Source organism: Lepisosteus oculatus, chromosome 29 (genome assembly GCF_040954835.1).
Source record: "Lepisosteus oculatus isolate fLepOcu1 chromosome 29, fLepOcu1.hap2, whole genome shotgun sequence".
NCBI lineage: Eukaryota > Metazoa > Chordata > Actinopteri > Semionotiformes > Lepisosteidae > Lepisosteus > Lepisosteus oculatus.
The window spans coordinates 4,767,917-4,787,530 of NC_090724.1; the positions used below are offsets into that span (position 1 = coordinate 4,767,917).

General features: G+C 43.7%; 1 protein-coding gene across 1 annotated transcript; it reads right to left on the reverse strand.

The window, feature by feature from the left end:
* Positions 1-1,353: 1,353 nt before the first annotated feature.
* On the reverse strand, positions 1,354-18,235 carry lmnb2 (lamin B2). Its single transcript, XM_006639821.3, has 12 exons — positions 17,743-18,235; positions 15,003-15,139; positions 13,069-13,225; positions 12,692-12,817; positions 12,073-12,243; positions 9,592-9,717; positions 8,881-9,101; positions 7,035-7,281; positions 6,397-6,504; positions 5,934-6,053; positions 5,259-5,351; positions 1,354-4,879 (listed from the first exon to the last, which is right to left on the reverse strand). Exons 1-12 carry the CDS (start codon positions 17,962-17,964, stop codon positions 4,838-4,840), a joined length of 1,770 nt encoding a protein of 589 aa, XP_006639884.1. The 5' UTR covers positions 17,965-18,235; the 3' UTR covers positions 1,354-4,837.
* Positions 18,236-19,614: the final 1,379 nt, after the last annotated feature.

Sequence of the window (19,614 nt, forward strand, 5' to 3'; positions counted from 1 at the left end):
AGTGTTTTTCTTTCCCTACTGAAAAACCGATGAGCACCAGTTGGAACAGAATCCTGAAGACAAAGAGCTGCTGCTGGAAAGGCAGTTTCTTCCCATATGTTTTGCACCTTTTAGCTGTTCCCAAGGTCAGCTTTTATATTTTACTATGCAATATTTGCATAGTAATGACTATATAACCCAACCACCCATTTTCTAACCACTCCTTCCAATTCAGGGTCAGGCGTGGGGGCAAGCCTGAGCCTATCCCAGCAAGCAGTGCATGGCAGGGTACGCCCTGGACAGGATGCCAGTCCATTGCAGAGCAATAGCTATATATGTATATTCTTACAAAATTAGACATAAGGTTTTGAATAATTCGCTGCAGGTGAAATAACCACCACCTACATGTTTGTGAGGGTTAAGTTGCATGAGTACTTTCAGAAAATTCCCACTGAGGCTGTGTGTCCTTTGCTTTAAAACAAAATGGTGTCAAACACCAGCCTCTGCGGGTCAAAAGGTTTTGTTTTTCCTTATGTACTTAATTACAAATGTCATCAAACGGACAATGTTTTTTTTTTTTTTAAGTTCACGCCATGGTCTCCAAGGCATATGATTTCAAGTTTCTTTCATCCAAAGTGCAAAAATGTACAAAAAATTCAAAGTTTTACGAGATTTCAAATGTCCCTACTTCATCAAAAACCAATGGTATTAATGATGAGGTCCCCAATCATACTGCAAATCATCCAAAATCAACTGCTTAAAGGGACTCACTCCCCTTCTGGATTTTTGTTCTAACCCTGTAATCAATGTAACACATTTCTAAAAAGCTATTTCCTACAGTAGATGTATACAAGATTTGTCTCAAGGTGTTTTATTGATCATGGAAGATACTCCCTTAATTAAAGGTGGTTACCCATAAAATACCAGAGAAGAGGATTATGCAGCTAAAAATGAATATGTAACAGAGAATATGATGGAACAATATAGTAAATATTCCAGGCAACAAGTTTGAGACCTCTGGGTTTAGGATGTGTCTAACTGAAAGTTCACTGCAAGTCAAAATACATTAATCAACATTTTGTTGCTACACATTTTGGATGTGTTGCATCAGGAAGTACTTTCTCACCTGTGAACTTTTTTGTGGTCCAACCTTCTCTCTTCAGGTTGTGAATTCTTGATATCAGTCTTTGCTGTGGGCTCTTTTCATTAATGCATAAAAGCAACTAAGTACAGGAAACATGAAAGCACAGGGGTAGCTGCTAAATTATTTTACCACCCATATTAAGTTCATATGTAGTGAATGGTGTACAGATCCCTACATTTTAGCCCGTGAATTCAGTCACAAAGCTGTACCAAAACAGGTTAACACATGCCTAATATGCAAAACATTTATTGTATTGAGTTGTACAAAAGTTTTCATTCAGTCATATATGTATTTTACAAATGGAAAGAAAAGAAAAGGAAAAAAAAAAGAACTTTTGGCATGCACCCTCCCAATAGCCCCAACCCCCTTAGTCCTCTCAAAATAATGATAAAGTTTAGGTTTAAATGTACGCTTCAAATCAAAACATTTTAAAAAATGGTTTCAAACTTTGCTGAAGTTATAGCCGAGTTCACATTACTGCACAGTCCTGTGCATTTCATAGTATTGTGTCACCTGAAAAACGAAAAACATTACAGTAGGATAAGGCTAACGCTTCTTTGACAAGACAGCGCTTGAAAACAAAATTCCTGTTTTAACTGCTAAAGCTGTGATTTACGTTCTTTCACATGAATTAGCTATAAAACAGCTGACGTACTTTTAAAGAACTGTTAAGACAAGGTCACCTAATCTTGTCCAGCTCACTCACATTTGTCAAAACCTGAAAACACAGAGCTCTGGCAGTATAGAAATTCAGTGCATGAAACAATGGATTAACCATTTTGGACAGCTTGTTTTAATAACTTGATTTTGAATGCTGTGATGACAGTAGTCTCAGTTTTCACATTATTCACAATAACCTGGTTGTCAGTTGTAAACAAAAAGCAGGTCAATATAAAACCAAAAATGAACCAGGAGAATTGTTTAGAAAAATGGCTGTTACAACATCTCTTTGAGAGATACAAAATGTTGCACACCAGTGGAAAAGGCATGATTCTAATATTCCAGGAAAAAGTCTACAGGTACAGTAAAAGTGCTGAAGTTGACTGGAAAATGTCTCTTGCTGGGCTATAACCCTGAACCTGCTGATCAGAGATCAAAGGTAAGCTTCACTCTGTTCCTCATAACTTTCAAATAAACAGCTGTATAAGAAAACAAATAATCTATTTAAGGTCTTAACCACCTGTTAATTGGAAAATGTAATACCTACAGTACCAGAACTGCACAGCCTTGCAACACAATGTTCAGCCTTAATATCCATCTATGAATCAATATTGTTCATCCAGAGTGCACTGTGGAAAAACAACAGTACATATCGCCAACTAACCCAATTGTTTTTTTCAAACTTTTGCAACGTCACCTGGTGCCTTACTGTTCAGAAATAGGATAAATATTTTATTAATCCTGCTACACACTGTAACTGCTGTTTTTGACCTAAACTTTACCACCTTGAAGAGAACTGTTTATGATTAAAATCCCCCACACTTGCATGTAAACTTTTTTTTCAAATAACATTCTTCTAATTCAAAATTAAAATACAAAGCACTGCATCTGAAGACAAAAATTCTGTTTCCCAGGCCAATATCTGTACTACAAAAATGTGAGATAGCAGTGTTATATCCAACGTTTTATAGAAAGAAGCTTTCAATTAAATCAGTTACCTGCATGGAAATAAGAACTAATCCAATTTTATCTCTTTAATTTTGATATAAAATTAGAAAAAAACTCAAAACACCCAAATGCATTAATATGGCTAAGTTAATCATACTGTTTACTACAGAATATTGCTACACTGAAACCCTGGCCACATGTTAAACATTTCCAAATCCTGAGAAACTTTAAAAGCAAGAGACCTCAGCTCCAATGGAGAATATCTGAGACCCCTTAAATAGCAGCCATTAGTTGTACACCCGTATAATTAAATTATTCAGGCTACTGAAAATGCGAATTCAATTTTCAATTCCAAGTCTCTCTACATTCGTCTACAATTGAAACAGGCTACAAAATCACTTAAGACCCCACAATATCTTGGTAACTGAGTTCATTTCTCTGCAGCTTCTTAAGATAGAATATACAAAAACAATTTGTAAAATTTCTGTAGGTCAGATACCTTAAATATTTATGGTAAGGTACAGAGAAGATAACCCTTCATAAGGGTTTAGCCAATAATTCTGAGGCACAGTTATACATTCAGTGTCAAGTTAATTTGCAAAAAGAAATAAAATTGGATTATTAAGCAGGTCGCTTACAAATTCAGAAGCCAAAATTTCTACTGTGGTTCTTTTTTCAAAATTGATTTGTGCAATCAGTCTGTCTGAGAAACTGAATTTTACATATACAAGGATACATACTTATGACCTGATTATAATAACTGAATACTCTATAGCATTAGTGTAAACAGGGTGGAAACGATCAATGAGCCAACCCTTTCTGGAGTGTGTGAAATGGGGACCGCAGATTTTCCATTGAAACTGGAAACAAATACAGCCACACCTCACCTTTTACATCATACTACAGCGGGCAACTTTCAAGCCCACATTGGTTGAATATACTGTGTTTCGCACATACTCTTTTTTTAGCTTTGCCAACCACTTTTAAGCCACACATAAGTACTACATTTCTTATTCTGTGTGAGGACAGCACACATTTTTCAAATCTTTGGCAAGTTCATAAATGACAAGAATGTTGCCCGCTTGGAATTCCAGCATCTACCTATGTCTCTTGCAAAGTTCTACAATCCCCCCCCCCAATTCAAACAGCATGGCTGTTTGATCTCATTTACCTCCCCTGCTCAAACCCTTTCATTTTCCACCCTGTTTATTCCATCAGCAAAGCCAGCCTACTACGCCACTACACACAGCTTCTATGTACCAGCTGTCAGTAAAAACATCTATATAACTTTCAGTTAAAAATCAAAGATAACATCCATAAGCCACCGTTTAAAACTTATTAAACCTTCATGGTCTTCATACTGCCCCAGGGGAGACTACAGCTTAGGACAGGGAAGAAGCCAGACAGAAAGGGGATTTTTTTATTCAATCCTAAACCTGCTAGTGGCTCCAATAACAGCCAAGATAGCAATATATTCAACTCCCAATGATAACATGTTTGTTCACAGTGCAGGCCAACAGCTGTTCACCATGAGCAAAAATGCAAAGTATCCAACTTAATACAGGAGTGTCCCCAAGCACAGGCCTCAGGTGCAACTGTACTGTTTAAACACCACCGTCTCTGGGCCTCCTGTAGGTTTCAAATAAGGCGCCACAGACGCCAGAGCCACAAATCTGGGAAACAGCTTGGAACTGTGTCACACTTGTCTAGAGCCAAGGTTGACAAAATTCCACCCTTTAGTTTTATTTCTACTCTCATTTAAAAAAAGGCATGAAATTGTACCTTCCTCTCTCTAAGCTGTAGGCGTTTCTTTATAATTAGTATTAAACGACTGCACAAACATGCTTTGTCGAGGAAGGCTAATTTTGGTAAGCTTCGACCCTTCAAAAAAAATACACTGCAAAATAGTGTTCATGATACCTGGGGGTTAAATAAAATCAATTTTAAAAACATCTGGGCAGTTTCATTTGGTTAAAAAAGCAGAACAAAATTTTAAAAAGTACCCAGAATGTAAGGATTGAACACAAAATGAAATGTACAAAAATATTTTAAGTGGCTCCAGAAGAAAATAAAAAGTAGGATTTTAAAAAAAGCAGGTGTTCCTTTTTACATAATCAAACACTCTCTGGATGCTGCCTTTGGGTCTCCCTGGAAACAATAAGAACAAAATTAACACATCTTTCAAAGACATCAAAACCAGACATTCAGTTCATCAACTCTAAGACAATGAATGCATACTTCTAAAGGTTTACGATCTAGGTCTAAATCTTGTTTAAAACATGTTGTTTATCAGTTTATTGGGAATAACTGCTTCAAAGTAGACGATAACGCAATACACTCCAAGAAAATATCATTCACATTAGTAATATGCCAATCGCATGTTTTTGCATTTCATACAAGCATCCTGTACGTATTCAGAAATGTGGAAAAAAACAGGAGAATTGTCAAAGATGATTCATAATGTGAGTTAAGATCTTCCTCTCCTAGCTACTGTATGTAGAATGACCCTCTATGAACAAAAACCAACCTGCTGGTGGAAAAGATCCTCTTCCCCAAAATCTGCATCTTCCTCTTCCTCCACCTCTACTAGGGATTTCGTTACTGTCCTCTTGGCTACTTCCTAGAGAGGGAAAGGAAGTTGTAGTCATGGGGTCTGACAAGAGAATAAAGTCAGAAAGCATGCAGGTCTCCTTTAAAGATCATCAGGGAGGATCTCAAAGCTCTCGATGCATAGGAGGCGATCCATTTCACCCACCGGACTGATGTGCGACAGCTGTTAGGCTCCAGCAACCCCCACTCCACAGCTGATCAGGCTGGGAAACTGTTTCACTCACTTAATTAAATGGGAACTTTAATTGGCTAGATCATGCACACCCAAAAAAGGAATTCAGCCAGGACAGCAAAGTAAACACACTTCTATACTCTTACGAAAGGAGCTGTGGGATCTTTAATGATCAAGTCATTAGGGCCTTGATTTAACATCTTATCCAAAAGACAGTGCCTCTTACAGCGCAGTATCCCATCATTACACTGGCAGGTAATTACAGTCCAGATGGCAGGGCTGCATTTGCTGGTCCGTTGATACAAATAAAGACCAGATCAGACCAACTCACTGTGTTAACCAAACAATTAAACAGAGCTCGTTAATAATGAGACTCTCCCTTCCCACCCGGGCCAGGTTGAGAGCTGAAGGGAAGTCTACCTCTCCATCCGAGTTGACGAGGAAGGTCACAATGTCATCTCCAGTGCCCCAGGAGCTCTGGGTTTTCCACAGCAGGTTGGAGGGAGGGGCGTGCGTGACCCCAGCATCGGCACTCCAGACCTAGGCAAGAGAAGAGCCAAGCTCCTCATTTAAAATCACCAAACACAGCAGCTTGCTTTCTAGACAGCTGTTCTAATTCTCAGAGTCAAATTTAGGCAAGGACAGAGAAGTGGCAATAGCCAAATAATGGTAAATAGAGTTCCCTTCATTACCTTATAACAACTGGCACTTAGAGCAGAAAACTGAAGTTGAGCCACTAGCAGCTACTACAGTGGTATTGTACCCAAACTCTTCTTCAACTTTAAAAGTTAATCTTTCTAGTATTTCATAAAGGACTAATGACACCACTTGCTACTTTTTAAAAAACCTTTGTGATTTTGTATTTAGATTTACACGTGCTTACCGTGACTGTCTGTCCAGCTTTAAGGAGATACTTCGGGGTGAACTTATAGGCAATTTCATCTCCATCACCGATCCGTCTCTTCAGTCTCCAGTTGCCAAGAGACTGATCCTACACAAGCAGAAGTAAAAACCTTTGCTAAAACTGGAAAGCAACAATCTTTGGGGAACAAGATGACCAATTTCACTTTTGAGTTCCGAAAAAAGCAGACTTTGTCTTAAAGTAGACTTTAACAAAACTCACAGCTGGTGTAGTTTATTAAAAAAAATGAAAGACTTCTGGACTCTAGAGTGCACTTCAGCAGGGGTGGCAAACCCCGATCCCAAACCTTCATGGGTCACTCTTAAATTATTGATGTCTAAATGCTAGGAACACTTTCATTTTCGACTAGCAGGCGATCTGGGCAAGTAAGCAATTTACAGAGCATCTGCGTTTGTAGTGATTAACACCAGAGATGCCTCAAGGAAGGCAGCTGTTCATGGCCTAATTTGATCAACACTCACGTTTTAAGTTCTTCATGGATTGTCAATTGAAGGGCGGCCAACAGGACCAGAGGCTCTCCAAGACCAGAGGCTGGTCACCCCCTGTGCTATAGCCCCCAGTTTGTGTTCAGCAGGCACTGCGGCGACGCTGCACCTCACCTTCTCCGCGTTGTTCTTCAGGGTCACGGACTTGCCCTCCAGGTCGATCTCCTCGATGGTGATGCTCCCGGTGGTCTCCGCCTGCTGGCTGATCTGGAACCTGGGCTGGCCGACGGTGCCGGACTCCTCCATCTCCACGCGCTTCCTCTTGGCGCGGGACGAGCGGGTCACGCTTGCGCTGGCCAGGCTGCTGGAGGTGACGCGGGACACGGTCACCCGGGAGGAGGGGCTGGGGGATAGCTTGAGCCTGCGGAGCAAGGGGGAGCGACAGGGTCAGCACCTCGCCCTCTCCCATGGGGCGGCGCAGCGCATCTATTCTTCCGACGGCCCGCCATCCTTCACTTCTGAAAATAAACTCAAGGGAAAACCAGGGGATGGTTTCTGTACCCATCTTGATACAATACTATACAGTACAATTCCTCATACATTCATTTCAATGCAAAAGTATACATTCAGAAATTGATTTAAAATAGAATTACACTCAAGATTTCACTCCCCCCCCCCCAACACAAGAGATGCAAACTTTAATACACAGCATTTTGGTGTCAATAGTCTTTAGTAGAAATAAGACTAGAAAACGAAGAAAAATGGTTTTGTTTCAGTGCACCCCTTTCAATTAAATGTAGCTTATGTGATCCAGCTGGGATTTGCTGCCCTGTCAATTGTTTTACTGCAGGCACTTGCTTTTGTTTTGAACTTTACAACCCTTCCAGATCAGAAGCTGGCTTGTCTAGCCCAGGTACAGCTTGGACTTTTTCCAAAACTGTTCAGCTTTGCCACAGGATCTCACATCTATGGAAGGGTGTGGGCAGAGCATCACTCCCCACCTTGGGTTATTATTTCAGGTTCTTACCTAGGGCTTCAATATAACATGTCTAAAGGGAAAGTCAACTCCCGTGTGTCCAACTCCACCACTTACACCCACAACCTGATATTTCCTTAGGTCTCCTACCCCAGTACTGACAAGGCTCCGCATCGAGATCTTCCTGCAAGGTGCTAAACCAATCCCATTACTCGGATATGAAGCCTTACTACTCTCCAGACGTGAGATTCAACTTCATGCATAAGTCATCCCCACTTAAAGACCATAAAAGAGGGGATTATATTTTTAGCTGGAATGAGATCTAGCAAGTTGTGAGACGTATGAGAGGGGTAATGAAGCCTTTTTTTTTTGCACCACAACAAAAGCTGCTCCTAATTTTCCAAAATATTAATGGGACAAATCTAAAAAAAGATCAAGGTGGTCTCCCCAGCATCTTGTAAAAAAGAAGCACAATGCTTTAGAGCCATCAGCTATATATCACTGCAACTCACAGCTGTCAGCCCACTGAAGCTCAGCAGGTGTGAGTCTGCCCTGTACCTGGATGGGTGACTCCTGGGAAAGCTAAGGTTCCTGCTGGAAGAGGTGTTAGTGGGGCCAGTAAGGAGAGCTCATCGTGCGGTCTGCGCGGGTCCCGATACCACAGTATAGTGCTGGGGATGTTATACTGTAAACGAGGGGACGAGACGTAAAACCGAAGTCCCGATATTAAAAATCCCAGGGCATTTTTTCAAATAAAATGGGAATATAGACCCTGGTGTCCTGGTCAAATTTCCCCCTGGCCTTTACTTATCATGACCTCCTAATAATCCCCTTCTATGAAATGGCTTCATTACTCTGTTCTCCTCCCCCCTTGTAGCTGATAGTGTGGTGAGAGTACTGGTGTACTCTGGCTGCTGTCACATCATCCAAGGTGTTGCTGCACATTGAGTGGAGTTTCCAGAAAAGTGCTATATAAGTGTAAGGATTATAGTTTGGGAGTCGAGCTCCTGCTTGTGTTACAGTCGAGACTGCAGAGCCCCACACCTGCTCTCCTCCCCCTCCAGCAGCTTGTTGTAGGCGCTGATCTCCATGTCCAGCGCCAGCTTGACGTCCAGCAGTTCCTGGTACTCGTTCAGCTGCTGCTGCATCTGGTCCCTCATTTCCGCCATCTCCCGCTCCTTGGCGTCCAGCTGCCGGCGGTACTTGTCCCGGTCGCTGGCCAGCAAGTCTTCCAGCTCACGGATGCGTTCTTCCGCCGCACTGGCCTGCAGGGAGAGCGGTACAGAGCGGGGCTCAGGTCTATACAAGCACAAGCCTGGGTCGACACACACAGCACATCCGCAGAGCTACCATGTAGACAGCAATGGCAGCATCAGGAGTCACGTGTTACTTTGAAAAAACAATTTTAAAACTTTAAGCTTAAACTGTGGGTGACGTCATTAAACCAGTATTTTTTTAAACAGAGATTAAAATGAATATAAGATTCGTTTGAATTTTTTTTACTACTTTGGGGTCGGCACTGTAGCCAAGTCCTAGTTCTGACATGGTATAATAAAGAGGAGAATATCCAGCTCCCTTTAACGCTGCCCATTACAACTGAATTTTGTTAATTTTTCTTTAAAAGCTTCTCAATATTCTTGATGAATTTCTCAAATATCCAATGCCAACAAGATATCATTTCCAACAGACAGAAACCTATTAAAATGTCGACTGCCGAATGAAATTAACACGTGACGCGATACACGTGAATCCTACCTGTTTCTGCAGGGCAGTCAGCTGGTATCCCAGGCTCTCAATCCTCATGTGCGCCTCCTGCAGCTCCTCACGCGCCGTGCTCACAGCCTTGTCATTCATGTCAGAGGAGACCTTCGCATTCTCCAGCTGAACAGGGAGGAAGTACGGAACTTTATCTGGCTTCCTAGTTCACCCACTTTACTCATGGATATCATGCACTGCACCACTACAACTAGAAATGAGAACTGTGTGATACAATGAACACAGAAATGGAGGGAGAAGGAGGTTCTAATAAGAAATTCCTATTCAAATCCAATTTTGCCCATGTGTGACTACTCATAGCTAAAAACCCACTGGCATCTTTAGAACATGTACATTGCGAGACAGCACTTACAATGCAACAGTACAGCTAAAATACAGTGGTGTGCTACAAAGAACATCATTTATAACAAACTCACATAGTTTTCAAGGGTCATTTTCATTATACGTCTACATTTTATTGAAATGGTATTACACAGATAAATTCATTACGCTGAGCACATTTGTCACCAACAGGTTGTCTACTGTGAATGTCACAGGACAGCAGTGAGTTCACCTTCTGCTGGGAGCAATACAAACGATGCACATCGGTGATGCATTGCATTGCACCAGGCAGTACATGCTGGCTTGTGGGGTCCTTTCCCATTCTCCGCAAAATACATGTGAAGAATATGCATCTGTTCCCAGATCTCTGTGTTTTATATTCCAAACGTCAGCCCAGATCATCCCACAGATGTTCAATAGGCCTGAAGTCTAGCGAATTGGAAATCTGGGGCGTGATTCTTCACATTCAAGTTATTGTTACACATTCAGCATGAGGACATATGCTGTCCCGGTGGTATACTCACATCAGAATGAGCTCTGAACAATGGGTTTTAAGTGAAGTCCCAAGTTTTGAGCCATACTAGTATGTAGTGACTAGACCCCACATTATGTCTGCTATAACATCTTGCCGGGTTTGAAACTGTCAAGCTCCTGACCGTGAACGCCCTATACAGGGTCAAACCATTACCTCATTACCTTCAGCTGTTTTGATGTGTTTCAAGTTATTTCCCCCTTCAGAATGCATAATGGAAAACAGGTGTCAAGCGCTCCTATTTCAAACAAACTCTTCCCTCTCTGCTGGTAACTGTCTGTTTGGAAGCTACAAATACTGCATACTTCACATTCCAAAAGAACATGTGGTATTCTTTCCATGAAAGACTTTTGTGCCGCTTAAATGTAAAGAATTTAATTTAAGAATCAGAATATTGTTAGATACAATATGTAAGACCGAATCCGAGTTTTTACTTAACATTTTCGTGAACAGGTGAAGGTGCATTCCACGCTGAAAGGTAAAGAAAAGAAACTACATTTCGGCGGTGGAGCCTTCTTCGGGTGTTTTCGCTACCTTTCAGCTAGGAATGTTCCTTTGCAGCCAACATAGCTCCCTACTTGATTCTCTTGATGAGGTTCAAATGTAGTTCACTCACTATCCACAACACCTTGATAAAATCCTTCCTCTCTAAGGCTGCCAACTCATTTCTTTTCCAGATCTACCTATTAAAATAATGTCTTGCGAAGCCACTTCTAAACCGAGATCTGATTTTTGTTTTGTCTCTTGCAGTGTTTACATTAAAATGTTCACATCTTCAACGTTTTTTTGTGTAAAACAGTTATGACGCTTCTGACACTGATTTGTTATATTTAACGCAGCCATCCTAAATGTCTGCTTGGCAACAGTGTAATAATTAGCTGGATAAATATTAGTTTCTGAGTAGCAACACACTCTTACCTCTGGCTGTTATTTCTGTCCCTCTGTCACCATCACACTCGTAGTCTGTCCCTTGTCCAAAACTACCCTCCAGCTCCTCTGTTCTGTTCCTTCCTCCTTAATTGAATGACTTTCCAGCTTTCCTGCATGAATCCCTTCACTACGCTGACTCAGTTTTAAAATAAAAATCATTCTTTTGAAATTTGCAAACATAGCCATTTTGTACAGTTCTGACATTTCCCAACATGGAAAAAGACACTTCCAAGTTGCTGACAATTCAACAGCTATACTTTCAAGTGCCTTGCAGAAAAAAAGTAAGAAAGTAGATGGCTGAATATAACTGCCTTTTCCAATTCAGGGTTGTAGGAGAGCCGGAGTCTATTCCAGCAAGCAATAGGCAGAAGGCAGGGTACACCCTGGATGGGACACCAGTCTATCACAGGGCACAGACAAACACGTACTCACCCACACCAGACCCATACAGACTCCCCACAGACAGCAGCCCAGGTCTGCAATTTAACCCAAGGCCCAATCGCAGTAATGCTAACCACTGCCCTACCGAGCCCAGTAGGCCCTTGACTCTACATCTTATGAAATCAAGGGCCTGTAAGAACAGATTTTCACCACAAAGCACTTAAAAAGGGTCATCTTTTGGTCATCTGTGCTCAAGACCAACGGCAGTGCAACACCAGTGGCAGGGAAAGGCGTACCTTGGCCTGGAAGGTGTTCTCCAGCTCCTGCTTGTAGATGGCCACCTGCTCGTCGTGCTGCCTCCTCAGATCCTGCAGCGCCGCGGACAGCTTGTACTCGTACTCCTGCTGCCTCCCGCTGTCCACCTCGACCATGCGCCTCTCGTGGCGCCGCCGGGTCTCCTGCACCTCCTGGGGGAGCCACACACAAGCACGGTGCCCTCAGAGGGAGCCTGTCAGCGCCCTGGGGAAGGGCCGAGCAGGCCAGAGCGCTGCAAGCCCACTGCACCTCCCTCGGGAAGGCAAGGCAGCGCAGCCTCACTCCCAGGGGGAGGCAAGCAGCTAATTCACCGAAATGCAACAAACAAGAGCATTGCAGCTGAGCACCTGACTAATAATATGGGTCTGCAGCAGCTCAGTGTGACCTAGGACTCTGGGTACAGAGACTCTGCTCACATTCGGCACAGGGAAGCGAAAGGAGCGAGTCCTCACATCCTGAAGGAAAAGATGCCGGCAGTCTAGTGAAGTGGGAAGACTCTCTGAATAACCGACAGGCCATCAGTAAGCAAAGTAAGCAGCGGTTAGCTGGAGTCCAGAGCAAGCGCGGGGAGACGTGGCTGGCAAGCGACGGAGGCCTTACCTCATCGTAAATGTTCTTCCTGAAGTTCAGGTCTTCCTGCAGGCTCTGGCAGCGGTTCTCCAAGTCCACTCTCATCAGGGTCTCCGCCTCCAGCTGCTTCTTGGCCACGGTGTGGGCATCCTCAGCCTGCAATCACAACCCACCAGTCACCAGCGAGCGATGGTGGCAGCCGCCCTTCTGACTATGCAGTTCTACCACCGCACGGCTTCAAAATACACATTTCAGTTTTACCCCTTAGTGCTGCTACCAAGCATGCGAAAATCAAAATCAGGAAAACCCACTCAGTCCGCTACGCTTGCGAACCATGAACTGTGTTGAACGTGCCAGTATCAAACGATTCAGAAAAGGCTGAGGAGAGGTTTTTTGCTGGAACACACCTTGGCAAGCTGGGCCTTCAGCTCGTTCACCTCTGCCAGCAGGGCTCTGTTCTCGCTCAGGGCGGTGTTGAGGTCGGCCCCACTCTTATTGCACTGGGCTTCCAGCTCCTTGATGCGCGCCTGCGCCGCAGCCAGGTCTCCATCCTTCTTTTTATAGCTGGGGGAGACAAAGCCACCCAAACGCAGCCCAGTTAACAACTCAAGTGCCTCACGCTGATGGGGTTCAATAAGGATTGAATACAAGTTATTCTCAAAATGCGATCAGCTTTCTGAAAAAAAAAAAAAAAACACTGAAGAGCTAAACTTGGGGACTGTGACATCAGGATAGACCTTACATTTTTTTCCCCCCCGTAACCCATAGCTCCATTTCCCCTTTGGTTTTAGCTGCGTGTGACCAAAGTTAGAAGGGGAATTTCACCGCGTTAGTCACCGATGCATTTTGGTGGGCGAAGCAGAATGAGACCGCCGCAGTTTACCGCAATGACATGCAAGTTCCGTGGAAGAATGCCTACACATTTTCAAGGGGAAGATCAGCAGAACCCACCCCTGAAGAAATAAGCTGTCTGACTGTTTTTTTTTTTAAATGTGACAGAAGGTATATATAAAACACACACACACACATATATATATAAAAAATATTTGCATGCACAGCTCCAGCATGGCAGAACTGCCTGCTCTGATTCTACGTACAGAAGAGCAGCACATGGCCCAGCACAAGCTGCTGCACTTCCTGCACTGCGATAGTTCCCATAGCAACGTTGTAAACAGTGCCAAACAATGAGAGCTTTACCGCTGCATGTAAAGAGAGAGGCCTGCATCATGTGAGGTTGTTCTAAAGTTAAATGCCATTAACACAGGGTCTCCCCCCCCCCCAATGTCAAAAGGCGCCTCACCTCAAACCGCAAGACCTTGCTTGGGCTTAATAACGCTCAGTTTATCATGGTTACAATATAAACATCGCTCTTAAGCAGATAAGAAGAGTCAGGTGCCCCCACATAAACTAAAAGTCTGCATTCATCACGTGTGAAGTCACGTGTGTAAGAATCACTGTATAGGTTACACAAGCAGGCGAGGACCTTCTTAATTTTGAGTTACTACAAGAGCATCACTCTTGATATGAGACCATATCATTAAAGAGCCGCACATGGAAATATGAAGTTTTACTTTAAAACCTAATAAAAAAATATTTTAACCTAAAGGCTTTCTAAACGTATGCTCAAACACCTTGCATGACTATACACAAAGCCCAGAAAACTACAGACTAAATAACAGGTGTGCTGAAAGAAATGTCTCTCTGTGGGTTGGTGTTTCCCTGCAAAATGTATGAACGTTTAAAATTCCCCAATCTTGCCGAATCCAGGTTTTCAACCTAGTGCAGATAATGTATTACTCGTTTGACGTTTCTGGTCCAAACAGTTTGAAGGGTTTACTGTTGAGAACTTTTTTTAGATGGAAAAGTTTGGCAGTAATCCATACAGCTGGATTCCACAGAGCAATCAAGGAAGACATCCCTGTTGCAGTGTCCCCACCTGGGATCTGAGCCCAGACAGGAGTCCAGCACACTGCTACCCCTAAAGCACTGTGGCCGCTCGGATCTGGAAAGGGGTGAAACTTCACCCACATCATGAACGTGAACATCACTCTTAACAGTCTCCGGTGCAAAATCCCCTTTGCTTTTATTCCATTATTCAAGGGAAAAGAATACAGGTCTTTTGAGGGGGGAATAACAGCTTTGCGAGTTTTTCCCCCCCCACTAAAAACAAGGTAAAAGGCCCAGCCTTTTTTTAATTCCTGTGTGCATCTAGATAGTTAAAAACTTTTAAAAATTGACGCACCCTGCATTTCTGAACAAGCCTCCAGCTCACAACACCGTACGAGTTTTTCCAAATCCTTTTCAGGACGTCTGAAAGGACAAAAGAGGGCGTCATACTCACTTCCTGGTGACCTCCTCGAGCTCGGCGTTGGCCTTTCCCAGGTCGATCTGCAGCCTGGCCCTGTCCCGGGCCGTCTCGTCCAGGACACGCCGGGCATCCGCCAGCTCCACCTCATATAGGCTCTTAATCCCGGTCACCTGTCGGGGGGGACAGACAGGCACTGAGTGTCCACGTTCGCACGCCAACCAGAGGACAGACACAGGCAACAGACGAGCCTGGAATTCTCCTCCTCGCCCTCAGCGCTCGATACAACATACTGAGAATTACAACTCGATTCAGGGGAACCACTACACTGTCACAGATCTTTACACAGACTATACAGATCGCACAACACAATAAATCAAAAGGAAATCAGTGCAAGGGGATGCAGTTCAGTGCACCACTTAATAATAGTGTAACATCAACCACAGAGGACAGAAAAACAAAAACCCTCTTTGGTTAAGAAGAAGAAATCTCCGAGGGTAAAAGGCCAGATGGTTTCCCACCCCTCCAGGCACTACCTATGCATTGTGAGGCAGTATATGCGTGAGCCGTGTTGGGAGGGGTTGTGCGTATGATTGGATGCATTAAAACTTAATGCACGACTCACATGCATGATAGAGTCGTTAAGACATTTGTGGTAGCTTTGAACATCCACATTTACAATAGTCCTAGACTTGCCAACCTATAAAGTGAATGTTTCAAAACACCTGACTCATTTCATTGGAGCACAGTCATATACGACGTCCATATAGCTGTTGTACAACACAAGGCACACCGCATTCGCTATCATCAAAATTGTTTAGCAATCATCTATATTTAATAACGTCCCTCCATTTTCTAACCGCGTATTGTCGGAGAGCCGCGGATTTAACTATACAATGCAGGCCCGCAGTCCAAGTTTAAAACTTTGTTAAAAAATCGTTATTATTTTTGTACATGTAACGCATCTTGACAGGAATCCTGCTGGATGACAGCCAGAGAAGAGGCGTGGATCTCCTGAGTTTTGGCTGTTATCCAGGAGAGGATATTAAAATCCAGAGGCCGCCCTGGGGCTGCTGCCTCTACAGTCGGACACACCCAGCCAGAGGAGCTCTGCTAACTCGGGATGAAGTCAGCTATGAAACTCTTTTTTATATATGTAAGGTCCTTCCGGTGTACCTTCAGTGAAAAGGCACGGTCTGGCACTAGATCTGCACCAGCCAAGTTAACAGCACCACTAGCGCTCTGTGATCAAACCAGTTTTCAGTGAACTTTTTTTTTAAAAGGTTGTTTTCACATTTCTTGCTTGGGTGATATATGATCCAAGTAATTCACTACTTAGAAAAGTAGTCACTCGTAAGCATCGACCATCAAGGTTTACTTACTAACGATCACGCATAACAACGTCAACTGTATCATTCAATATACTCAACACTGTAATTAGTTACTAATGTAGTCATAAACAGCAAGTCCAGTGCGCTAGACGGCTTTGGGGCGTATATCTTGGGTTGTTTTTTTTTTTTGCAAAGGGGCAACTCGACGACTAAGACTATAAGACATATCCAATAGGTCCGGCGGACAAATGCAAACTAGGGAGGTCATGAGGACTGGGTCACCAGACACATCTACTGCGAACCGCGGTCTTCTGTCAAGCGCTGTCCCGCATTTCAAAGAAAAACAAGGTGTCAGATTCCCAAGCGACTCCTCCTCCCCGCCATCTGGACACCAGACGTCTTCTGGGCGAGGCAATTACAAAAACAAAAAAAAAAAACGACCCTCGGAAATCTCGGCGTTTTCATGACAACGAGAGTAAGAAAGAAAAAAAAAAGTCTTGAAAAGTCTGCTCAAAGTCAAAATAACTTGGGACAAGGCACCAGTACAAGACGTTTCCTGGACGGCGCCAGCGTCCTCTATCTGTTCAAATACCACGTTTCCAGTTCAGCTCGCCCGGGGAAACCGAGTCCCCCCCAACAACACCCTTTCTTGCCATCTCCAACACCGGCGTGTTCAGTCTACTACACTGCCATGCCACACGGATCAACCCCCGTGTCCGCCACGGGGTGCGACACCTGAGACTGTGTCTGGAGGAGAGAGCAAGTAAAACACGCGCAAAAATAAAATCACACTACGGGAGAGGGGTGGTGGTGGGGGGTTTCGTCAGGGGGTGGCGAAGGGCTTCATTTTTTACCACATGCACACCCGAGCTCGTAAAATACCGACACGCACGCTTCAGATGCATTTCTTAGGGGCTGCTGGAAGAGCTGCTGAAGACCCCGCAGACGGGCAGACCCCATCGATGTCGGTGCATTTGGGTGCAGCGGAGACAAAAACGTCAATCTCGGAGCCCCAGTCCGATCTACAACCCAGCACCTCTCGCAGGCGCCCACCCGCGCGATTTTGAATACGGCAACACTGTCCCCACAGCAAAGCACCGAGCGCCCCCCCCTTCAATTCATCTAGAAAGAGCATCGGGAATCTGAGCAAAACCACTCAGATCTGCAAAGATGACGCCGCTGATACTGGAGTAAGAGTCGTAGGAAAACACCCGCAGACAAAACCAGTCCAATGCAAAGACAACCAGTCCCTATGCACACACAAGGGGCGGGGGATTCCTGGATTTTTACATAGGTTTGCATTTTAGAGACAGGTACGTCCATCGCAGCCTGGACTGCACTAAGTTCTGTTTTAAAATGTTAAAAAAAGAAATCTCGAACACACAGTTTGGGCTTTAAATACTGAATAGCACCCCGCGTGTATCGCCCAGGCACGGAAAACCTACCTCTCGTGTGGTGACCTCTTCCTTCTCGGAGACTTTCACCATCAGCCGGTCGTTTTCCAGCTCCAGAGCCCGGACGCGGTCGATGTAGACGGCCAGGCGGTCATTGAGGTGCCGCAGCTCCTCCTTCTCCTGCAGCCGGGAGATGCGGGTCGGGGAGAGCGGCGTGTCCGCACTCTGCCGGGGAGTCCCGGCGGCTGAGCGGCTGGGGGTCGCAGTCGCCATCTCACACACACACACACCAAAAAATATTGATAACCGGAGTTCTGCTGGGGGAGGAAAAAAAAAACTCGCTGCGCTTCTACCGCACTACTTATAGAGAAATGCTAACTATTGAAGCTTAACCCCCTTCGATTCTTTTTTTCTACGCGTTTAACCCCGGTTTTTGTTTGTAACTGTTTTAATTCATTCACACCACGCTCGCTCAATGAAGGAAGTCGGAGTCTCCCGTACAGTTAGGAAAGGCTCTGCCAAAGATGGCCGAGGCCCACGCAGCCCGCGCCAAAAACGTGTGGCGCGCAGGACTTTGGGACTTGTAGTTCTTTAGCTCATATTGTCTGTTCGTCTTTATATAACTCATTTTTTTCCAGGTGTGGTACGACTTCAGTGGCCTTTATACGCTAAGATCTTAATAGCAAATTCCCTGTTAGTGACACTGTTTGAAAAAGGAATAACGTATAAAGGGAATTAAAGCACATCAGGTTACAGTTCTTTAATTATAACGAATTGCAGTTGCGTTTATCACTTTCAGAAGAAAATGACTTGCACCGAATTGTCAGTCTGCTCAAGACTTTGTCATTTCTTGTATCAGGACAAACGTTTTTTACTGGAGTGAAGACATAAAAATTCTCTTTCGTATTGGTAACTGCAGTTTTCTGGTTCTCATTTAATCCCCCCCCCCCCAAATAATGAAGTTTATTACCTTAATAGTCAACAACGCAAGATACAGTATCAACTTTGTTCAAAACAAAATAATTCAAAAGGTATCTTTTAAAAAAGTGTCGTGTGACTCCAACTACATATTATAGCAGTATCATATGAACTTCTAATATATCATATGTACCATAAACGACTCTATAAGGAACAACAGGTTTATGTCAAGAACAGATAAAAAAGGTCAACGTTAACAAGTATAGCTGGACTCTTAATACTACGAGTACCAGAGTGCATTGCGGGACGAGGTGGGGTGAAGCTTGACCTGTACGTTTCCACGCCCCCACGCAGATGATTGGCCAGGTCTGAAAAAAGCAAGTACTCCCATTGGTCGAGATACATTGCTGTTTGTAGAGGGCGAACGCGGCTTTCAAAATCTGGCGCCCCACCAGAAATACCATAAACTAACCGCTATCGGTATTATTATTATCATCATCATGGGGATGGACTTTATTCGAACACAGTACCGCGTTTCCATTTTAATTTTCAGATAAGGGCGACGGTCTTTTTTTTTTAGTCGCGTCAAAACAATACAAAATCAGACAAGCCTCTTCGGCACTAAAATCCCTCTCCCCAGAGACCCCGTATTTCATTTGCAATGGAAAGATGCATGAAATAGGCGGTCAAAAGGTGGATTTTAAGTTTTACACTCATCTAGATCTTAACTCCGGTGTGAAGATGAGTTTTGCTCGAGGCTACCTCTATAATGCTGCAGTACTGTTACTGCATACATGTATAGGAAAATACTGCGCAGGGCTGGTGCCTTGTTTTCAACCAAAGTTTGGATTTAATTAAAATTAAAGCGAACCCATTTTAAAGCATTTCACTCGAATGCTTTAAGCTTTAAGGTTTGTATTGTTTGAGACACTGGTATTTCATTACAAAGCAAAACTTAAGATTCTCGCATCTTGAAGTGAAACTGTCCACCGGACCTGTTTTGGA